This window comes from Hypanus sabinus, chromosome 10 (genome assembly GCF_030144855.1).
Source record: "Hypanus sabinus isolate sHypSab1 chromosome 10, sHypSab1.hap1, whole genome shotgun sequence".
In the NCBI taxonomy this organism is placed as follows: domain Eukaryota; kingdom Metazoa; phylum Chordata; class Chondrichthyes; order Myliobatiformes; family Dasyatidae; genus Hypanus; species Hypanus sabinus.
Genome location: NC_082715.1, coordinates 159,085,210 through 159,102,428, shown reverse-complemented (window position 1 = coordinate 159,102,428; position 17,219 = coordinate 159,085,210). Strand labels below are relative to the sequence as shown.

The 17,219-nt window shown below is 47.1% G+C and overlaps 1 protein-coding gene and 1 pseudogene across 2 annotated transcripts in view; both read left to right on the top strand.

The window, feature by feature from the left end:
• The window catches only part of upb1 (ureidopropionase, beta), a 150,203-nt gene that overhangs the window by 118,012 nt on the left and 14,972 nt on the right, over positions 1 to 17,219 (top strand). For both annotated transcript variants that reach the window (XM_059983320.1, XM_059983319.1), the window contains exon 7: positions 9,016 to 9,097. In XM_059983320.1, the coding sequence (XP_059839303.1) occupies positions 9,016 to 9,097 (82 nt within the window). The remainder of the gene's footprint in view (positions 1 to 9,015; positions 9,098 to 17,219) is intronic.
• Positions 6,168 to 17,219, top strand: part of LOC132401275 (mitochondrial import inner membrane translocase subunit TIM14-like) — a 499,620-nt pseudogene continuing 488,568 nt past the window's right edge.

Sequence of the window (17,219 nt, the reverse complement as noted above, 5' to 3'; positions counted from 1 at the left end):
AGCACAACAACTGTGGCTATCCTCCAATCCTCTGGTACCTCTCCTGTCACAAAGGATGATTTAAATATCTCTGCTCGGGCCCCAGCAATTTCTGCACGCCTCCCACAGGGTCCAAGGGAACACCTTCTCAAGCCCAGGGGATCTATCCACCCAAATTTGCCTTAAGACAGCAAATAATGTAATCTGTATAGGACCCATGAAGTTGATGCTGCTTTGCCGCACGTCTTTAAGACCCTGTGTTCATCTCCTAAGTAAATACAGATACAAAAAAAATTAATTTAAGATCTCCCTCCATCTCCTTTGACTCAATCTATGGATCATCATTCTAATCTTCCAGAGGACCACTTTTGTTCTTTGCAATCCTTCTGCTCTTCACGTATCCACCTGCTAGAACAGCTTCAAGCCTTCTTTTAGCACTCCTGATTTCTTTTTTAATGTTCTCTTACATTTCTTATACTCCATAAGCACCTCATTTGTTCCTACCTGCCATGCACCTCCAGTTTTTTCTTAACTAGGTCCTCACTATCTCTTGAAAACCAAGGTTTTCTTGACCTGGTATCTTTACCTTTTATTCTGACAGGCACATACAAGCTTTGTACTCCCAAAATTTCACTTTTGAATGCCTCCCATTTTCCAAGTACCTTTGCCAGAAAACAGCCTTCCGGGTCAGTCCAACTTGCTAGATCCTTTCTGATACCATCAACATTTGCCTTTCTTTCATTTGGAATCCCAACCCTTAGACCAGACCTATCTTTTTGCAAACTTACTTTGAAACCTATGGCATAGTGGTCACTACATGCAAAGTGTTCCCCCACACAAACTTTTGCCACCTGCCCTGACTCATTCCCTACCAGCAGATCCATTATCACATGCTCTCTCATTGGGACTTCTACGTACTGATGAAGGAAACTTTCCTGAACACATTTGACAAATTCCACCCCATCTAATCCCAGTCAATGTGTGGAAAGTTGAGATCATCTACTGTAACAACTTTATGTTTATTGCAACAGCGTGCAATCTCGGACAAACTTGTTCCTCTAAATCCCTCAGATGGTTGGGTGGTCCCCATTAATGAGAACATACCTTTCTTATTACTCATTTCCACCCATAATGCCTCTCTAGATGAGTTCTCCAGTCTGTTGTGACTGAGCACTGCTGTGATATTTTCGCTGACTAGTATTTCCTTTACTCCCTCCCGCTCTGCCGCATCTAAGACAATTGAACCCTGGAATGCTGAGAGGTCAGTCCTGCCCCTCTTGCAGCCAAATCTCACTAATAGCTATAATATCATAATTCGATGTGTTGATCCAATTCCTGAGTTCATCTGCCTTTCCTATGAGACTTCTTAGATTGAAGTATACACATCTCAGAACATTAGTCATGCCATACTCAACCTTTTGATTCTGGACTTTGTCTGAAGTCTTAACAACATCTGTCTCCACAATCTCACCATTATCTATCATGGTACCCTGGTTCCCGTCCTCTGCAACTCTGGCTTAACCTACCCCCTCCACCCCGTGCAGCATTAGCAAACCTTCCCGCTAGGATATTAATTAGTTCCTTTCCAATTCAGGCACAAACTATCCCCTCTGTACAGGTCCTACCTTCCCTAGAAGAGAGCCCAAAAATCTTATTCCCTCTCTCCTACACCAACTCTTTAGCCATGTATGATCTTCCTAGTTCTGGCCTCACTAGCACATGCCACAGGAAGCAAACCTGAGGTCACAACCCTGGATGTCCTGCCCTTTAACTTAGCGCCCAACTCCCTGAACATACTTTGCAGAACCCCGTCACTCTTCCTACCTATGTCAAGGTAATCTTTAAAATGTCGGACTGTTTTCTGAGAACCTGTGTAGATCTCCAGGGCTGTCTATCTCCCTTGTGTATATTTTACCCAACTCTACCTTCCCGGTTATCTGGGGTTTGTTATGTCTCAGTTGGCAGATTAACAGGGTAGGTCCCAGTACTTCTGGATCAAATACAAAATGTATGCCCATAGCTTTCAGGCTATTCTGACTTTGTTCAGCTAAGGTGGTGCCTTAGCATTAACATCATCTTGCCAAGGCGCCAGAACGAACCTCCAATAATGGTTGGGTTTTGTCTAAGATTTGGACAACACTGCCCTCTACAGCACCAATCCTGTATCAAGCTCTGAGTGTGATCTCACAGTAACAGGGCACAGTTCCAAACAAGTCCATCACTTAAACTGTGGCATTGTATTTACTTTCTAAAAGCAGCAGATGGCTTTGATAAAGATGCAGCTGTTGCACGAAGCTCCCGCTGGGAAAAAGTAGTTAATACTGTGAAGGATCAGAATTTTATGATTCATGTTGCATTCAGGAACACAATGTTTGATAGGTTCAACTTTTAGAACATGGAACGTAGCACAGCACAGGCTCACCAGACTATGATGTTGCGCCAACCTTTTATCCTACTCCAAGATCACTCTAATCCAATCTTTGAGCATGGTTCACATCTGTGTGTGCAAAAACTTAACCTCTGACATCTACCCCCCATACTTTCCTCCAATTATGCCCTCTCATATCAGTTGTTTATCAGTGGGGAAAATATCTTTGGCTGTGCCTGTCAACATCTTCTATACTGCTAACATATCACCTCTCAGCCTCCTCCTCTTCAAAGAGAAAACCTTCATCACACTCAATGAGACAAGCTCACTAATCCAGGCTGTATCCTGGTAAATCCACTCTGTGCCCTCGCTAAAGCTTCCAATGAGGTAACTAGAACTGACCGCAATACTCCTAGTGTGGTCTAGCCAGAGTTTTATAGAGCTGCAACATTTCTTTATGGCTCTCGAGTTAATGAAGGTCAACAAACCACCCCTTCACCCTTCTGAAGTGAATCATTTCACTTCCCCAGATTTAACTCCATCTGGCACTTCTCAGCCCAGCTCTGCATCCTGACACTGCCACCTATCCACAACCCCACTGAGCTTTGTGTCATCTGCAAACTTACCATTAGACCAGTAGACACAGGAGAAGAAATAGGCCATTCAGCCCATCAAGTCTGCTGTGCTATTCCATCAAGACTGATCCCGGATCCCACTGAACCCCAAGCATCTGCCTTATCACCATAACTTTTGATGCCCTGACCAATCAGGAAGCGATCAACTTCCGCTTTAAATATACATGTGGTCTTGGCCTCCACCGCAGTCTGTGGCAGAGCATTCCACAGATTCACTGCTCCCTGGCTAAAAAAATTCCTCCTTATCTTTGTTCTAAAGGGTCACCCCTCAATTTTGAGACTGTGCCATCTAGTTCTGGACACCCCCACCACAGGAAACATCCTCCCCACATTAGCACTATCTAGTCCTTTCAACAATTGGTAGGCTTCAATAAGATCCCCCCCCCCCCATTCTTCTAAATTCCAGCGAGTACAGGCCTAAAGCTGCCAAACACTCCTCATATATTAATCCCTTCATTCCTGGAATCGTCCTCGTGAACCGCTTCTGGACTCTCAACGCATCCTTTCTAAGATATGGGGCTCAAAACTATAAACAATACTCAAAGTGCGGACTGACTAGTGTCTTATAAAGCCTCAGCATTATCTCCTTGTTGTTATATTCTACTTCTCTAGAAATGAATACCAACATTGCATTTGCCTTCTTTACCACAGACTCATCCTGTAAGTTAACCTTCTGGGAGTCTTGTATGAGGACTCCCAAGTCCCTCTGCACCTCTGATGTTTGAATTTTCTCCCCAGTAGTCCACACAATTGTACCTTTTACCAATATGCATTATCATACATTATCATACTGTATTCCATCTGCCCCCATTCTAAATCCTTCTGCAATCACATTGCTTCCTCAGCACTACCCACCCCTCCATCTATCTCTGTTTCATTCACAAACTTTGCCACAAAGCCATCAGCTCCATTAGCAAAATCATTGACAATCAATGTGTAAAGTATTGGTCCCAATACTGACCCCTGATGAAATATGAGGGGAAACTAACCAATACTAAAACTTTGTTACATTGTATCTCATTTACCTGTTCACTTAGCCTGCCCAAATTTCCTCGTCTCTGAACTTGCAATGCCACCCATGTTACACCCGTCATCTGCTTGTCAAGCCGCTGGCTCACCCGCAGCTCTATCCCATCCCCCTGCCATGTTAGTTTAAACCACTCCCGAAAGCTCTGGTAAACCTGTGTTTAAGGGATATTGTGATTCCAATGCAACCCATCCCAGGTCACACCTGCCCCAGAAGAGGTCTCTGCCCCCTGCTCCAATTCTTCAGCCACACACTTATCTGCCACCTCATTCTATTCCTATCCTCACTGCCGTGTGGAAAGGCAGAAATCCGAGATTACTACCCTTGAGGTCCAACTCCCTGTGCGTATTCGGTTTTCAGGACCTCCTCGCATTTTTCCCAATGACATTGGTACCAATATGTACGATGGCCTCTGGCTGCTCACCCTCCCTTTTCAGGATATTGTGGACGCATCCAGAAACATCACTGACTATGTCACCTGGGAAGCAAGCTACCATCCTTGCTTCTTGATCACGTCCACAGAATCGCTTGTCTGTTCCCGTAACCATAGAGTCCCCTCTTACCACTGCCCCCCCTTCAGTTCCCTCCCGTTCTGAGCCACAGGGCCAGACTCAGTGCCAGAGGCATGGTTACTGTTGCTTCCCCCAGGTAGGTCATCCCCCACAACAGTACTCAAAATGGGGTACTTATTGTTGAAGGAGATAGCCACTGTCTGACGTTTTCCCTTCTCTCTCTTAACAATCTGTCTCCTCTGGCCTAGGGATGACTCCCTCCCTGTAGCTCCTGTCTATCACCTCCTCACTTTCCCTAACAAGCCAAAGGTCATCGAGCTGCAGCTCCAGCTCCCTAACACGGTCTCTGAGGAGCTGAATCTCGATGTACCTGGTGCAGGTGGCTACCAGGAGGCCGGAAGTCAAATCGGACACTCAGAACAGAACACTGGCCCTGCAGACACACCCCCTATTCTTTCAAGGGTTGGGTAAGAAAGAGAAATAAGAAATAAACTTACCTTGCCTCCTCCTGTTCTCGCCAAAGTCTGCTGAGACTTATCACTCTGACCATGACCACTCCACTACATGATACCTGTCCTTTATGGTTTTCCAAGCTCAGCTCTGGACCTGCACAGGAATACAAACACTTCTTCTGCATCTGTGTGGCTGTCCGATCAAAGAATCTCCTTCCCCATCCAAGTTACTTATCAGAATTCTCAGATTGGGGTCACTGACCTCCGGGCAGAATACACTTATCTGTTACTTCACTGCGCTTTCTGTAGCGAAGCCAATTCTCAATTCATGCAGCCAAGTTTCCAATGAGCCTGTGGGGAATCCCATCAAATGCCTTACTGAACTCCATATGCAGTAGGAGAGCATTTTGGAGGTGGTGATCACAATTCTATCTCCTTTACCATAGCATTGGAGAGGAATAGGAACAGACAAGTTAGGAATTTAATTGGAGTAAGGGGAAATATGAGGCAGTCAGGCAAGAACTTGGAAGCATAAATTGGGAACAGATGTTTTCAGGGAAATGTACGGAAGAAATGTGGCAAATGTTCAGGGGATATTTGCGTGGAGTTCTGCATAGGTACGTTCCAATGAGACAGGGAAAGGATGGTAGGATAGAGGAACCTTGGTGTACAAAGGCTAGTCAAATCTAGCCAAGATTTCTAGTCAATCTAGTCAAGAAAAGAAGAGCTTATGAAAGATTCAAAAAACTAGGTACTGTTAGAGATCTAGAAAATTATAAGGCTAGCAGGAAGGAGCTTAAGCATGAAATTAAGAGAGACAGAAGGGGCCATGAGAAGGCCTTGGCGAGCAGGATTAAGGAAAACCCCAAGGCATTCTACAAGTATGTGAAGTGGATAAGACGTGAGAGAATAGGACCAATCAAGTGTGACAGTGGGAAAGTGTGTATGGAACCAGAGGAAATAGCAGAGGTACTTAATGAATACTTCAGTATTCACTATGGAAAAGGATTTTGGTGATTGTAGTGATGACTTCAGTGGACTGAAAAGCTTGAGCATGCAGATATTGAGGAAGTAGATGTGCTGGAGCTTTTGGAAAGCATCAAGTTGGATAAATCACCGGGACAGGATGAGATGTACCCCAGGCTACTGTGGGAGGCGAGGGAGGAGATTGCTGAGCCTCTGGCAATGACCTTTGCATCATCAATGAGGACGGGAGAGGTTCCGGAGGATTGGAGGGTTGCAGATGTTGTTCCCTTATTCAAGAAAGGGAGTAGGGATAGCCCAGGAAATTATAGACCAGTGAGTCTTACCTCAGTGGTTGGTAAGTTAATGGAGAAGATCCTGAGAGGCAGGATTTATGAACATTCGGAGAGGTATAATATGATTAGGAATAGTCAGCATGGCTTTGTCAAGGGCAGGCCGTGCCTTACGAGCCTGATTGAATTTTTTGAGGATGTGACTAAACACATTGATGTAGTTAGAGCAGTCGATGTAGTGTTTATGGATTTCAGCAAGGCATTCGATAAGGTACCCCATGCAAGGCTTATTGAGATAGTAAGGAGGCATGGGATCCCAGGGGACATTGCTTTGTGGGTCCAGAACTGGCTTGCCCACAGAAGGCAAAGAGTGGTTGTAGATGGGTCATATTCTGCATGGAGGTCAGTGACCAGTGGAGTGCCTCAGGGATCTGTTCTGGGACCCTTACTCTTTGTGATTTTTATAAATGACCTGGATGAGGAAGTGGAGGGATGGGTTAGTAAGTTTGCTGATGACACAAAGGTTGGGGCTATTTTGAATAGTGGGAGGGCTGTCGCAGGTTACAACGAGACATTGATAGGATACAAAACTGGGCTGAGAAGTGGCGGATAGAATTCATCCCAGTTAAGTATGAGGTGGTTCATTTTGGTAGGTCAAATATGATGGCAGAATATAGTATTAATGGTAAGACTCTTGGCAGTGTGGAGGATCAGAGGGATCTTGGGGTCTGAGTCCATAGGACACTCAAAGCTGCTGCGCAGGTTGACTCTGTGGTTAAGAAAGCGTATGCATTGGCATTCATCAGTCATGGGATTGAGTTTAGGAGCTGAGAGGTAATGTTGCAGCTACATAGGACCCTGGTCAGACCCCACTTGGAGTACTGTGCTCAGTTCCGGTCACCTCATTACAAGAATAATGTGGAAACCATAGAAATGGTGCAGGGGAGATTGACAAGGATGTGGCCTGGATTGGGGAGCATGCCTTATGAGAGTAGGTTGAGTGAACTCGGCCTTTTCTCCTTGGAGCGACGGAGGATGAGAGGTGACCTGATAGAGGTGTATAAGATGATGAGAGACATTGTTCATGTGGATAGTCAGAGCCTTTTTCCCAGGGCTGAAGAGGGCACAGTTTTAAGGTGCTTGGAAGGAGGTACAGAGGAGATGTCAGGGGTAAGTTTTTTACGCAGAGTATGGTGAGTGCGTGGAATGAGCTGCCGGCAATGGTGGTGGAGGCGGATACGATAGGGACTCCTGGACAGGTACATGGAGCTTAGAAACGTAGAGGTCTATGGGTAACCCTAGGTAATTTCCAAAATAAGTACACGTTCGGCACATCATGGGCTGAAGGGCCTGTATTGTGCTGTCGGTTTTCTATGTTTCTATGCACCACCTTCTATCTTCATCGGTTTGATCTGTCACTTCCTCAGCGAATTCAGACGTGAGACATGATCTGCCCCTCACAAAACCATGTTGACTATCCATAATCAAACTATGCTTCTCCAAATGCTCCTGTCTCCGAGAATCCTCTCCACTGAAGTAAGACTCACTGGTCTATAACTCCTAGGGTTATTGCTGCTCCCTCTCTTGAACAAAGGAATAACATTTGCCACTCTCCAATAATGCTGTGGCCAGTGGGGATGCAAAGATTGCCACCAAAGATGTAACAATCTCTTCCCTTATTTCCCATAGTAACCTAGGGTATATCCCATCTGTTCCCTGGGATCTATCTTTTCAAAAGTCCAGCACATGCTCTTCCTTAACATGGATGTACTCCGACATATCAGCCTGTTCTATGCTGAGTTCACCTATCTCCAGGTTTCTCTCACTGGTGAATAGCGAAACAAAGTAGACATTAAGGACCTCCCCACCTCCTCTGATTCCAGGCACATCTTCCCTCTTCTATCCCTTATCCATTTTACCCTCACTCTAGTCATCCTCTTGTTCTTCACACATGAATTTGGGTTGTCCTTAATCCTGCTCACCAACATCTTCTTGCTCCTAGATCTCCTAAGTCCATTCTTCATCTCCTTCCTGGCTCTAAATTTGTCTCTGTTACTGACCATCTGTGTGTCTGCTTAAGCCCAGGACATAATGACCAGCCACATCAACTGCTGCTCTGTTCTCTGCAGGGACCTGTGGGTTTCCCTCTGACATCCCCCTTGCTTCCAGTTCTGGAGGGAAAGAAGCCTGAATGCTCCTGTGGGAGTGAAGCTGCTCTTTCAGTTGCCTGTGCTGGCTCCATTATAGCACGTTATAACTTGCACCAAACTGCTTTACATATCCACTTGTACTTTGCTAGTGTTTTACTCTGAAGGGGTTTTAGTGATACTAGACCCACCCCCCCCCCCCCAGCTCATGGCAGCTCAGTTCCCGAGGACCGTCTGCGAGTGGGAAGTGAACACAGTGCAGACGCAGATGGTCACAGAAACAGTGGTGACAGGAGAGTTTGTGGGTACAGGAAGAACGGCTGGCAGCAAATCCCACCTCTGCCCGGCTCCACCCAACCCCTGATTGTTGCAGCTCGGGCGTGGAAGTGCCCTGTTCCAGTCTGTCAGAAGATGCCCAAAACCCAGCAACAGCCAACAAATTCCTCCCCATCCCACGCACCATCCTTCAGAATGCTTGCTGGCACGTGTAGATCAGGAGCAGGGAGGGTGGTGTGTGACGCTGATGCAGTCCCAGGGGGACTACTGGAAATGGAACGTCAGCAAGCAGCATTGGTGGGAGGTTTTATTGAACGCAGTCATCGCAGTGCTTACCTCTGTTATCCTCTGGCAATGTTGCAGTGAGCCGTTGTGGCCGGTTGAAGCTAGGAACGCAGCGATCGCCAACAGCTGCTTCACCTGCGCCATCAACCGAGTGGGAACGGTGAGTACTCTGCGCTGGTTCAGCCTGGTCACTGAAACTCGGCCCTAGCGGACGCCTGCGTCACCTACACGGTGGCGACCTCTCCCGTGTCACCGAGTCACTGTGGGGAGGGTCGGCAAAGACTGGGGCCTTGGCAGCAGGAGGGCCGGGTGCAGAGACTGCCACAGGTCCTGGAGGCATGGAGACTGCGGGTTCAGACATCACTTTGCAGCTGTCAGACTGCGCGTGGGGTAGCGTGTCCAAGTTCTCTCACCACACCGCTGGAGTGTAGAAAAGATTCAGGGCAAAAGGCCGACTGGGGGGCTGAGGTTCTGACAAGGTCTTGGATAAACTGGGTTTATTATCACTGCTCCACTGGAGGCTGAGGGGCGACTAATGGAGGTTTATAAAACAATGAGGGGCTTTGTTTGGGCATTGTTTCCCAAGGCAGGGGAGTCCGGAAGTAGAGGCCATGAGGTGAGGAGGGGAGAGGTTCTCTGACTGGGAGTGTGAGAACAGATGGTAGAGGTGGGTGGGAACGGAGCGGAGAGGCACAGCGTGACTGCAGGCATATGGGGTTAATGGCATGGACGAGTATAAGGGTAGATGGCTTGTCTCTGTATTGGATCCATGGGGTAATGGTTAAATGCCAACCGGCTAGCAGGCCCTATTGCCAGGGTGAGTCTGGCTTAATGCCGACCCCTGAACCCAGGTGAGAATGACAGCAACAGGTTAGGCAGGCAGCCGGGTAAAGTCACCACAGGGACAACCGTGACTGCTGCTTCTCATGCCAGCCCTTGCCTCTGACACATTTGCCCACCGGGCTGCTCCCCCTGGGTGTGGGGTGGCCAGCCGCAGTGAGAGAGGAGCAGATACCTCCCGGGGGTGAGGGCTGCTTCAGTCTCCGTGGCGACACGGCCGTATTGACAGTCCCGGATCACTGTCGTCTGCTGCTGCGGAATGTCAGTGTGTGCCAGCACCCGGCCTTCGTCAGTGCGTTGCTGGTGTGTGTGAGAGCTGGGCGGATGTGTCATTTTGTGCTTCTGCTGCAGCCAGGAGAGGGTGTATGTGTGAGTGCTGATGTCTGTAGCTAGTGTTCGCTGATCCTGTGAACCCCGTTCCAGCAAAGTCTCGGGGTGATAATACTTCGCTTCCGAGATGGGTCTCCTTGGCCACGTCTTCCTACGGCATGGAGGAGTTCCCTCCTCCTCATTCTTCTCATGGCATAGAAGCAGGCCATATGAACCATTGAGCCTACACCTGCCCTCAGAGTGATCCCCTCGGTCCCAGTTGCCTACTCTCTCTCGGATGCTCGGTACCTTCCCCTCTCCACAATTCCCCTACCGGCCTGTACTCGGGGGCGATTTACATCCTCTAGTGAAACCCTCAGCCAATACTTCAGGTACCCACAGAGACACAAGAGAGGAAAGATGCTGCAATTTTGAGTAATTCACAAAACTCAGGTCAGGAAGGACACGGACAACACTTGTGCTTCATCCGGACTAGTGAAAGCTCTCAAGCTGAAATGCTGACTGTCCATTTCCCTGCAGAGATGCTCCCACACTGAGTTCCTCCAACCCCCTGCGTGTTACAGCTCATCAGTCTGAGCTTTGATCTGGCTTCCTGAAGTTGGCAAGCAAGGGTGGAGGAGATGCGCTTTTCTCTTTCGAGGTGCAGCTGGCCTCTGAGAGTCTTGGGGGCTTGAGCCCTGTTACTGCACAGAAGCAAAGTGATTGTTGTTGACCACACACTAATGGCTGTGTGCGTCTGAGTTGCTTCAGGTCAACCTGGTATCACTGCCTTAGCATTTCACGATTCCAGTGCAGCTGAACTTCTTGGCTAGTGTCTGGTTACGTCGCTGCTGTGGGTCCCCTTTTGCACGATTGCTTGTTTTCCCTACATATAGCAGTGGCTGAAAAAGATTCATCACTGGCTGTAAAGTGCTTTGGGAATTCCTGATACTGTAAAAAGGACTTTTTCATTTCTATGGGACATCATAAGCATTCTTTGGAACAAGATCAATGAGTTATTTCTAAGAGAAACAGCAGAAGAACTCCCCGGGGCTGAGGATGCTATTTATTTCTTCAGCATTTCATGAGTGTGGGAAGTTTAAGACTACTTTTTGACCCCAGGAATTTATATTCTGAAGACTGGTTAGTTTCCCATTCCAACAGCCCTCTGAGTTCTTTCCACAAGCTCCTTCCTGTGGGACATAGGCTGCTTGTGGGAACAAGATGGAGTAAGTCCGTCACATAAGAGATTTGCAACAGAAGGGCATTATTCAAGCAGCTGCTACACTTCTATAAGGTGATCACACTAAAGTTATGGAAGTTGTTTCATAACTACTTTGATTTTTTTCCCAAGTTACAACCTTATTCAGAATAAAGCTTAAAAGGAAAACCAATCCTCATTGTGTAGAACTGCACAGAAAAGTTATTTCTGTCCTCTTGCCCCAGTGGATATTCCCACGGAGAAGCTTGGAGGGTGAAAGTACTCGGGATTCTGTGAAAGGGTATCATTCTGCCTCTTGAGCCTATCCTGTCATTCGTTTCAACCATGACCGAAAGGGATCTGAAATCTGCATCTGTCCTTGCTCCAAATCCACTGATACCCTCACCCAGTACGTCCACATCCACAGCTCGGAAGCTTCAGCTTTTTAAGGCAGAGTTCTGGATTTCTGCCATCCTCAGTATAACATGCAAAGGCACATCACCCCTTGGATCCCGAGATCCACGGTGTCCGTGACTAACGCAGGAAGGGTGGGTTTGTCCTGGCAGATTCCACGTGTGCGATGACCAGGTCTTTTGGGTAAGGCAGTTCTCAGCAGATCCCTTTGTCCTGTTACACTCTTAAGTGCTCTACAGTTTAGTGTGTACGACTTACACTGGTCGATGCTCCCAAATTGCCACACATCACACTTATCTACATTAGATACTAGCTCCAATTTTTCTAGCTGCTGCAGATCACTCTGCAAGCTTTGATAATCTTCCTCACTGTCCACTACACCCCAGTCTTGATGTGATCTGCAAATTTGCAGAGTTAACTACTTTATCTTCCAGATCATTGATCAAGACGACAGACATCCACTAGTCACTGGCCTTGTCAGAGACTCTTCCCCCCCCCCCCCCACCCCCTTTGACTGCATGCATAGATTACCATTCTGCCTTTCCAGAGGAACAACTTTGTCCCTTGCAGTCCTTTTGCCCTGTAGGACCCCTTGTGATTCTCCTTCATCTTGTTTTTAGAGCAACTTCATGCCTTCCCTTAGCCCTCCTGATTTATTTCTTTTTTTCAGTTCTTGTACTGCTCAACTACCTCATTTGTTCCTTCTGTCCTATACCTGCTATGCACCTCCTTTTCTTTCTTCACTGCGCCCTGCGTATCTCCGAAAGCAAGGTTCTTAAACCTGTTATCCTTGCTTTTTATTCTGACAGGCACGTGCAAGCTTTCACTTCGGAAGGCCTGCCATTTACCAAGCACACCTTTGCCAGAAGGCAGCCTGTCCCAGTCAGTCCAACTTGCTTGATGATTTCCGATATCATCAAAATTGGCCTTTCTCCAGTTTAGACTCTCAGTGCAAGGACCAGGCCTATCCTTTTCCGTACTTACCTTGAAATTAATGGCATTATAATCATTAGAAGCAAGAGTGTTCCCCTACTCAAACTTCTACCAACTGCCCCGTGTCACTCCCTAACAGGAGATCAAAACTTGTCTCGTAGGGACTTCTATGTACGAATTAAGGAACCTTTTCTGAACACATTTGACAAACTATCCTATCTGGTCCTTTTACGGTATGGGAGTCCCAGTCAATACGTGGAAAGTTAAGATCACCTACTATCGCAACCGTTTGTTTCTTGCAGCAGTTTACAATCTCTCAAAAAAAAATCATTCCTGTAAATCCCATGGACTGTTGGGTGGTTTATAATATAGCCCCATTAATGTGGACTTCCTTTCTTATTCCTCCTGAAACCAAATCTCATTAGTGGCTGCAATATCGTAATTCCATGTGTTTACCCATGCCCTGGGGAAGCAATGCAATTGTAGCAGGACTTGGACAAATTGGAAGAATGGGCAAAAAGTGGCAGATGGAATACAGTGTTGGGAAATGGATGATAATGCATTTTTGTAAAAGGAACAATAGTGCGGACTATTATCTAAATGGGGAGAAGGTTCAAACATCAGAGGTGCAGAGGGACTTGGGAGTCCTCGTGCAAGACTCCCAGAAGGTTAATTTACAGGTTGTGTCTGTTGTAAGGAAGGCAAATACAATGTTGGCATTTATTTCAAGGGGAATAGAATAATGCTGAGGCTTTATAAGACACTAGTCAGGACACACTTGGAGTATTGTCAACAGCTTTGGGCTGCATATCTCAGAAAGGATGTGTGACTCCAGAGGAGGTTTATGAGGATGATTCTGGGAAGGAAGGGGTTAACATACGAGGAGAGTTTGGCAGCTTTGGGCCTGCACTCACTGGAATTTAGAATAATGCATGGAGATCTCATTGAAACCTACCAGAAGTTGAAAGGACTTAATTAAGGTGGCTGTGGAGAGGATGTTTCCTGTGGTGGGGGTATCCAGAACTAGAGGGCACAGCCTCAAAATTGAGGGGCGACCCTTTAGAACAGAGAGTAGTGAACCTGTCAAATGCTCTGCCACAGACTGCAGCGGAGGCCAAATCTGTGGGTATATGTAAAGTGGAAGATGATAGTTTCCTGACCGGTCAGGGCATGAAAGGATATGACGAGAAGATGGGTGTGTGGGGTTGAGTGGGATCCAGGGCCAGCCATGATGGAATGGCGGAGCAGACTCGATGGGCTGAATGGCCTCGTTCTGCTCCCACGTCTCATGGTTTTATAGTCATCTGCCTTTCCGGCAATACTTCTTGCATCGAAATGTACGCAATTCAGAACATCAGTCCCACCATGCGGAACAATTTGATTCCTGAACTTGAGGTGTGCACAACCTCTCTACTATCTGGTCCCCCGTCCCCTGCATCTCCAGTTTAAACCCCTCTCCATGCAGCACGAGCAAACCCTCCAGATCAGGTACAAACCATCTCTTCTGTACAGGTCTGCCCTTCCCCGGAAGAGAGCCCAGTGATCCAAAAACCTTATGCCCTCCCTCCTGCACCAACTCCTTAGCCACTGTATGATCTTCCTAGTTCTGGCCTCTGTAGCATGCGGCAAAGGTAGCAATTCTGAGATCACAACCCTGGAGGTCCAGCCCTTTAATTTAGCACTTAACTCCCCAAACTTCCTTCGCAGAACCTTCTTCCTACCTGTGTCATCGGTACCTATATGGACTGTGACGTCTGGCTGTTTACCCTTCCGCCAAAGAACGCTGAGATGTCCCAAACCCTGGCACCCGTGAGGCAACAGACCACCTGAGAATCTCATCCTTTCTGACCCCTTCCGGGCCACAGAACCAAATTCAGTGCCGAAGACCCGACTGCTGTGGTTTTTCTCTGCTGGGTCATTTTCTCCACCCACCGCCCCACACAGGGGGGTGGCCACAGGAATGCCCTGCACCTTGGGTATAACAACTTTCTACCTGTCCTATCTATCAGCCCCTCAGCCTCCCGAGTGATCTGCAGATCCTCCAGTTACTCCAACTCCTTACCACAGTCTGTTCCAAGCTTCAGCTGGATCCCTGCCTGCCTCCCACAAGACATGCCCTTACTGCTTTAGCTGTGCAATTATGGAGGAAAGAATAAATAAACAGAAAAAAAAATCTACCTGCAGCGTTTCACCTTCTCGCACTCAAGCTGATGTCTCAAATCCCTACTCTAACACTGCCCACTCTAACAAAGGCTTATGTCCTTGTTAATGAATCCGGATCTCTGATTGGCTGTTGTTCAAACACTAAAACTCCCACAAAGCCTTGCGCACTGGCTGACCTGAGTGAGTCACTTCCCTCACTCCCGATCCGTGATTGGCCGATGTTAAAACAATGGTTAGGAGTTAAGACGGTGGTCTTGGATTTGCTTTAATGTCACTGAAACCCCATTATCAGTCACACTGAAGCTTGTTGTCAAAGTGCCATAATGCTCTGGAGCTTCACAGAACAATAATGTGGTGAACTACATATACCTGTCTGGACACACCCCTCTGCTGTCTGCTCCTGTGGCTCCTCCCACAGACCCCTGTATAAAGGCGATTGGAGGCACTGCTCCCCCCTCAGTCTCCAGGATGTTGTGTGATGGTCTCTTGCTGCTGACAGTGCTTTCTTCCAGCTAATAAAAGCCTATCTCTCGCCTCACGTCTCCGAGTTATTGATGGTGCATCAAATATCACCGGGTTTCTCTGCTGCTGGAGTCTCAGACAGTGTAACATTCTCTGTTGATTTCAGTTTTTTGGAATAGCCGGAACCTGGAACTGGAAACTGTGTTAGTCCAGTAACAAGTGTTTCAGCCCACCATGTCTGTGCCCAACGTGATGCCAAATTCAGCTCATCCTGTCTGTCTGCACATGACTTGTATAGCTCCCTTCCCTGCCACCAGATCTATTTCCACCATCCATCCCCCAGTGAAGGCACCCCGAGGTGTCCAGTACAGGCCCTGAGTCAGCTGGTATCTGCAGGAGGCATGTTCTTTCTGCAAGGCACCAAGGGTAGGTCCTCAGCAGGACTGTAGTAGGGTGCCAGAGAGATTTCTAAGAACTTGAGTGCTGGAACTTCAGTGAAGTCCAAATCTGAGGTAAGTGTTTGCAGACACACAGTCTGCTGTGGGAGATGAGTATGCATTAGGCTGATTTCTAATGTAGTAAACAGCCAAGCGATTTGTGACTCAGACGCAGCTGAGGCTGCGTTGGAGGTTGCAGGAACTCTTGGCGAGGATGATGCAATGGTTCAAATGTTGGTGCCTTCAAAAGCTGCAGCTTTGAGGAATGTGATTGGCTGTGGTAAGAGCTGTCCTCTCCAGATCATTTCAGAGTTGAGCTTTCAGCACTGGACTACGATGGAAGTTTTCTGAGGCAGTTTTATGCTGGATGGAGATGTCTAGGCAAACAGATATTCCCAAGAAAGGCCAAGGCTTGAGCTTTCTGCCTTGTGCTGTATCTCTCTGCTGCAGGTTAAAGTGGCTTTCAGCTGAACAGCAAAGGAGAAAGACTATAGGGGTAACCCTGGGAATAAGAGAGCAGTGAGATGCCAGTGTTAGGCAAATTATTGGAAAAATTTCTTAGAGATAAGGTTTATGAGCATTTGGAGAGGTATAATGTGATTAGGGATAGTCAGCATGGCTTTGTGAGGGGCACTTCACACCTCATGAGCCTGATTGAATTATTTGTGACAAAACACATTGATGAAGGTAGAGCAGTGGATGTTCATGGATTTTAGTAAGGTGTTTGATACAGTCAGGAAGTGTGGGATCGAGAGGAACTTGGATGTGTGGATACAGAACCAACAAGATTGGCAGATGGGAGTAGAAGGAGCATTTTCTTTCTGGAGGTCAGTGCAGCGGTATTCTGCAGGGATCTGTTCTGGGACCGCTGTTCATTGTGATTGTTATAAATGACCTGGATGAGGGTGGGTTAGTAAGTTTGCAGATGGTTGCAGGTTGTTTGGATGATAGGATCAGCCGAGAAGTTGCAAATGGAGTTTAACCAGGAAAAGTGTGAAATAATTCAGTTTGGAAGATCGAATTTGAAGGCAGAATACAAGGATAGGTTGAGTGAGCGAGGTTTTCTCCCGTTTCGAACAAACACGGGAGATGACTTGACAGGACAAGATGTTAGGGGTCATAGGTCAAGTAGATAGCCAGAGATCTTATCCCAGGGCTGAAATGGCTAATACCCACGTCAATACCAGGGGATATAATTTTAAAGTGATTGGAGTACAGGAGAGATGTCAGAGGTAGTAAGTTAGGAAATTTAAGAAACTCTTAGACAGGCACATGAGCGTTAGAAAAATGGAGAGCACTTCTGACAGTCCACAAAGTGTTCTCCACTTTATACTGCAAGCCGTGTTTCTCAATTAACTCATTGCCAGCGAGTCAACAGCTTCCATGGAATAAGAGACTTGGAGATCTGCTTCAAGTTTTCTTTCCCCGCCCACCCCCCTCTCGAACATTCTGATGGCCATCTTTCCTCCTCTGGTTCCAGTTCAGGTCTAATTGTTGGAATCACACATGAATATAGCCAAATG